Genomic DNA, 6,497 nt, shown 5'->3' on the forward strand with positions numbered 1-6,497 from the left:
ACATAAAAACTATCAAAACACTTTAGAAATGTGCTAAAACATGTTTTCTTGAATACACAACAACATTAAAAAAAAAGTGAAACTCACAATAGTTTTCTATTTCCCATCATTTGTCTTTAGCTAGACATGTACCTTGGTCATTACACAACATCTCGTGATTAATTTTAGATTGCAGGACAAATGGATTTCACACATTTATGAGCTGTATCCACCCCCCATCAATCAGACCCTATTCATCCCCAAGACAGTAAATCACATCATGTGCAGGTCACTGAAGGATTCGACTGGCAAGAAATCAGTGGTATTGTTGGGAACAATGAAAGTGATGACCCCGATCTAATCACGCAATCAAACACGAGGTTGACAGTTACATCCGGATCGAGTGGATGGGTGGATGACGGTGGTGTGACTGTTCGGCTCGTCGTGGTTTTCGTTTGGGTGGCAGCAGGGTCATGCATGGCAGAGGTTGAGTTATGTGTGTTGTGTGAGTTTGAGAAGCTGCTGCTGAGTTGGAGGATGTGCTGAGTAACCCACTGTGATTTGTGGTGCTGTGCTGATTGGAGGTGGTGAATCTGGAGGTGACTCCCGTTAGCTGTCTTGTTTTGATTGTGTGTTAATCTCAGATGAAATCTCAGTTTGGTCTGCGGGGGTGTCCAGCTGATTAAATTCAACATAGTCTGGGTTTGGCAGCTTGGGGCTCAGATCCCGTATTTCTTGTCTGCTGTACCGCTCTGTAGATGTGGACTCTGGTTTCTGTTGATCAGGTGTATGCTCTCTGATCTGTGGAGATGCAACATGGACTGTGCTCGTCTCTTTTGATTGTTGCTGTGGTTGTTTGGCCTCATCTTGTCCAACTCTTGTGTTCATCTCAGTTTGTTTCTCATCACTCCTGCAGTGTGTGATTTCTTCTTCGTTGCCTGTGTGTTGTCCTGGCGTTTTGTCTGTTAGAGATTCTGCCGCATTTATCTTAGCGGGTCTCTGGAGTGTTTCTGCCTCTGCTCCAGTATCCACAGTTTTCCTCTGAGTTTTATCTGTGAGCGCCCTCTGCCTGCAAACCGAAGCCATAGCTTTCACCCACTGATGCAGGAGGGTCTGCTCTGCTGTTAGCCTCACTGTGGGGTCTGGCTGAAGCAAAGCCCTGACAAGGCCTCTGGCTTCTGCACACAAACACAGAGATTAAAAAACAGGTTGTGTATTTATGTGTGAATGTACAGTGTGTGTAGGTAGACATTCATGCACTGTATTTCTATTCGTCTCACCCTCTGAGATGGGGTCCCAGTATGGGGAAGGGAAGTGAAGCTGACTTTGTTTTATCAGCTGGAACAGCTCTTCCTGGTTGCGATCCCGACTGCGAAATGGAGGGAAGCCACACAGTAGGATGTAGAGAATCACACCCAGAGCCCACACGTCAACGGCTACACCATAACCTGAAAGGTAGATCACCAACAAAGCATTTAAAAATAAGAAAAAAATACAAATGATATTCAGATGCTGGAGTCATATGCAGGGTGTACCTGTCTCGCAGAGGATCTCTGGGGCTACGTAAGTGGGTGTTCCACATATGGTGAAGACCGGTTCAGTCACAACCATGGCAAGACCAAAGTCTCCCAGCTTCAGCCGACAGATGCCGGCAGCAGCTTGCTCTATCTGAGTAAGAAAAACAACAGAGAGACAGACGTGGTGTCAATCATATTTTGGATTTTGAAAAATATTGATCCTACTAAGTGCAGCTTGCACGTCATGTTACATAATATAAATTATACTAGTATGATGCTGCCAAATTGTGGTGAACTGTGGTATGTAAGGCCAGAGAGCATGTGGAACATTAGTATTGACAGAGGATAAATAAAAGTCTAAGCTCAGTCACCTGCAGCTGGTCAGCAAGCTTCTTCCATTCACAGTGAGGTTTTGTTACTACATAACTAAAAGTCCTGAACATTTGACTCTGTGGACCACAGTGTCCTGGACTTTGGCAGTATCTCTTGCCTCTCTGGTAGGACTCTTTTTGTCTCCACCTCCATTTTGTAATGTGTCACAAGGTTCTGGAAAGTAAAGTAACGGCTTTTCCCAGCTGCAGGATATCAATAACTCGGGTCTATCGTGTCTCAGGCTGAGATAGAAAATACTACTGCCACTATTTTTACACATTTAGATATTGTTTTTCAGCTTCAGATACCTACCAGCAGGTTCTCTGGTTTGAGGTCTCTGTGGACGATGCTCTTGCAGTGGATGTAATTCAGAGCTTCACTCACATCAGACACCATCAGTCCTGCCTCTGTCTCTGAAAACTTCCCCCTGTCACTGATGGCCTCAAACAGATCCCCTCCGCTCACCAGCTCCATCACCAGGTAGGAGTGAGTGTGTGTGTGGTGGTGCGTGAACAGCTGCACTATACGAGGGTGACACAGACTACCCAGAAGGCTCAGCTCATTCTGCATCATGTGCTCTCGACCAATCAGCTTAGAGCGTTCAACAATCTTCACGGCAAGGCTTTGGCCGTTGTCGCGGCGGCGGCACTCTCGCACCACAGCAAAGTTTCCATCGCCAACAACACGTCCAAACTCGTAGCACCGCTCGATGTCTGAAAGGTCAACGTTGCTGCCGTCCGAGGGAAGGCCGAAGGTTTCCTTTTTATGTGTGGTTTTGTGTGTTGCATCTACATCTAGAGCTGGATTTAAAAGTTTTAACTGTATCAGGCTCTTCTCCTCATCTCTGCTGACTGGCCGAGGAGGTGAAGGCTCATCATAAACCTCCAGCTTTTTCACTTCCTGCGCTATATGAGAAGTTTCTTTTTGTTTCCTTGACACAGGAGGAAGCGGGACCCTCCCAGATAGTGTATTGATCAGTTCTGGACTCTGATGTTTAACTCTTCTCACTAAACAGTTTTCACACAGTGTAGGAGAGAGAATGTTTGCTTCTCTAAGATCCTCTTCATGCTTAAATGGACCAATAATAGAAGGCTGTTGCTCTTTGACTCCACCCCTCACACGTAGTCTCTGCAGGTGGTTAGGAAGGTAAGCAGGTTTTCTGCATGATTTCTGTTTAGGAGACTTCTGAGATGTATAACTTTCTGGCAGATGTGTGCCTACATGTTGAGATTTGTGAGTATTTGTATGATTCTTGACATGTGTATTATGTGTATTTGTGTCTCGGCGTGTTTCTTGGTTGGTCCCGCTGTCGTCTGTCCCCTCACTGTATCCACTGTCGGCCTTAGCAGCTTTATCTGGCGCTGGTTGGAGTCTCTTCTCCCAAGCCCGCAGTGCATCGGCTCGGTAATGTGAAGGTTCAGGATAAAGTTCCTCCAGAGCTTCCTGCACACTGCTCAACTCAGGACGTGCCTTACCGAGAGCCAGGTAGGCCACCTCACCTCGGAAGAAATCACACACACCTTTAACCTGTGATAGAGAGAGAATTTCATAAGGGTGTTATTTATTAGTATATCTGCCATACAACTTATTTTTTCTTTTAGATTTTCTTTCCAGCATTTTGTACATCATTTATACAACTGACATCCACATTTGTCTTGAGGACACTAAAAGAAATGTTTACCTGGGGCACAGACAGTTTCAAGAAAAGTGGAATTATGTGACTATTTCTTGTCTAATCCGCATCAGGGCTACAGTCCTTAGCAACATTAAGGCTCCAGCAAGTGTACTGCATTGGTACTTATACGCAGAGTTTGAGTTACTGGCCACTGAATAAATTTTCAACATGTGCCCAATGTCTGTGCCTTTCTCGTTCTTTGTTTATTTGTTTTTCATGGCGAAATATGCTGTGGTTACTCCTTTCCCATTGAAGCTAACCTTTCAGCCAATCAGCATTCAACCTACACGTATCGTCATCACTCAAGAGTGGTGCACTGTCGCTGTGTCAAAGTACTGCATACAAGCATGTTGGTCCCTGTAGCATTTGCATTAATTGATTTCCCATAATGCTGAGATGGAGATTTACCATACGCAGCACTACAAACCTCACTTTACCCCTCTAAACATACAGGGCAGTAACACAACAGCTGACACAGACAATAGCGGAAAAGATGAGTTTCTCAGCTGCAAACAGATAAAGTTTTTTGTTAAAAGAAATCTTGTGAGTTCTTTTCTTCATTGATGGGTGTTCATGTATCACTTGGGCAACACTGAGATTCAGGTTCAAGAAATCTAAGCAATACTTATTACAGAGGTTACACTTACTAGCTGGGTTAACGTCCATACACATTTGATGTTGTCCTCCTCATGCATTTGTGATAAACAGAGGTGTGTAAGGGCCCCCCAAACTTACATAGCCAGTCACCGGCAAGTCATTTGTACTGTACTGCGCAGAAAATCTGTGCACATTTTAAAAAGAGGGACTGAGGGTTTATTGCGAGCACTTGATTTTAGGTTAATCAGTTGAGTCATTTTGTAAAAGAGGGCTGCAATCAAGTCTGTAGCTATGATTGAGCACACACAAGGCCATGTCATTGGTATGTCCTTGGACATCAAGACCTTTAACTGTAATTTCTGTTCTTATAATTTAAGTTACCCATGTTATCAAGTCCCAATCCAGTAAATTACCACACAGACAATCAGTGGTAGTCCAAACTCATTACCCTTTGAATGTTGAGTGTGTGGTTTATAGGGGCCAGTCTGTGCATTTTTCCCTCTCCCTTTCAAATTAATCTGGTCATGGTTGGGCCTCACCTCTCGTGCATGTGTCGTGTATAGGCGTGTGACTCTGGCTCTGTGCCAGCGGGGAAACCCCAACGCCTCTGAGATATCCAATAGCAGTTGCTCGAAGGACACCACACCCCTGCGGTTCAGCAACACTGTTACCTTGTGGACAAAGAGAAAAAAAATCACAGTTAAGTTATGAGTGACTAGAACTGGTTCCACTTTTGGAAACTGAACCCCTCAAAACTGATGTTAAATAAGTTTTCCTATTATGGCAATGTAGTTCATCAGACAAACCTCTCAAATATACAGTTTGACCACATTTGACCATGTCTGCCAAGTACAGACTCATCTATGTGTCTTCACTGCATTATTGCAAAACAGAAAGAAACCCATCAGAAGGATCATGTTATGAAGCATTAGTAAAAACCACTGGTTACCACCTATAAAGCCTTCATGCTTGGATACTAATTTTAAAGCGCCACCATATTGAATTCACCTTCCGTAGTGCACTTTGACCACATGGCCGGACTATGGTGACCAGATGGGGCCGCTCTGCACTCTCCTCCGCATGTCGGGTATGGAAGATAGGGAGGTGAGGAGGAGGAGGAGGGAAATGGGACCTGTGGACCTGTCCCGCAGGGTGAGGGTGGATGGGCCACGGCTGGGGTGCCCCACCTGGACGCTTCAGCGACGGGATCGGAGGAGCTGAAGCAGAGACAAGAGGACAGGGGTGGAGGACCAAAGACAGAAAGCATAATAAAGACATTGTGTGCTCTGTCTGGACTTGTATACCAAGGAAAACTCATAAGTAACTCAACACCGGGTCTTCATCCTGTGCGAGTGTGAAAGCAAATCCGGCTGATCAGATTTGAGTGTTTTCCATCACATGGAGTGCAAGGGCCATTTGAGATTCCTCAAGCACCTCGCCCCAACCGGCTGAATAATTTAGGCTTCCTTAAGTCATGAAAACCCACACACATGTATACACACACACACACCCACCTGAACAAAGGTTTGCTTGACCTGGTTAGGGCTCAGCTGAATCTGCATGATTAATGAAGCATTAGAGACACACAGCATCTTTGACGTTTCACTTTCTGGCACCGAGGGAGACGGAGATGTTATCCGTCCACTCAGCTGGGGTTTGTTTTGTTGTTTTTGTTTCCAGACGCGGGACAGAAACACAAGACCCCGTATAGCCTACCTCCAACATGACCAGGGCCCCCCTTTTTAACAGGACACCACTGAGAGTGAGCAACAGCACACACACAAAAGCTTTTCACTGTGGACACAGAAAGCCCTCCATGTCTTTCAGCTTAAAACGTCTCACAAAGAGCCAGCTGTGGCCAGTCACACTCAACTAGTCCTTTCTCAGTGTGTTTGTGTGGAGGGTGTGGTATCCTTTCTTACCATAATAATTATCTATATTTTTTTCATTGCTCAACTGGGGTCGCAGTCTTTAAGAAGTAAGTGTTTTGTTGCCTTTTCGCCTATTTAGGCATTTAACACAGATTATTACATTTAAATAAAGTTTTTAATTTGTTTTAATTTTAATTTTAAATAAATCCGACCATTTACTTACCGGCCAGTCTCCATTTAGCATTGTGCGCCGCTTCGCACCCATGCCTGGCTCTCTGTGAGGGCGTCATACCTTAAAAAAAAAAAATTTAATTAAAAACAAGTCTAACTATAAAAACAAAACAAAACAAAAAACAATAAGTGACACTCAGTATTTTCTATTTGTCTTTCTTCCTCCATGAGCTGCTGCTGCTGTCAAACTCTTAGCTTCCAGGTAAAGTAACGGGATGCGCTGTGAGACAACCGTGTAGCTACACTGGTTGCCAT

General features: G+C 44.6%; 1 protein-coding gene across 1 annotated transcript; it reads right to left on the reverse strand.

The window, feature by feature from the left end:
* Window positions 1-527: 527 nt before the first annotated feature.
* dclk3 (doublecortin-like kinase 3) lies at window positions 528-6,497 on the reverse strand (the record flags this gene model as incomplete). The annotated part of the gene is given in 9 exon segments (XM_084563911.1): window positions 528-1,157; window positions 1,260-1,427; window positions 1,515-1,647; window positions 2,181-3,395; window positions 4,680-4,811; window positions 5,149-5,357; window positions 6,235-6,296; window positions 6,379-6,425; window positions 6,429-6,497. Coding segments are annotated over 9 exon segments (2,604 nt in total). The 3' UTR covers window positions 528-588.

This window comes from Chelon labrosus, assembly GCF_963514085.1.
Source record: "Chelon labrosus genome assembly, chromosome: 16".
NCBI lineage: Eukaryota > Metazoa > Chordata > Actinopteri > Mugiliformes > Mugilidae > Chelon > Chelon labrosus.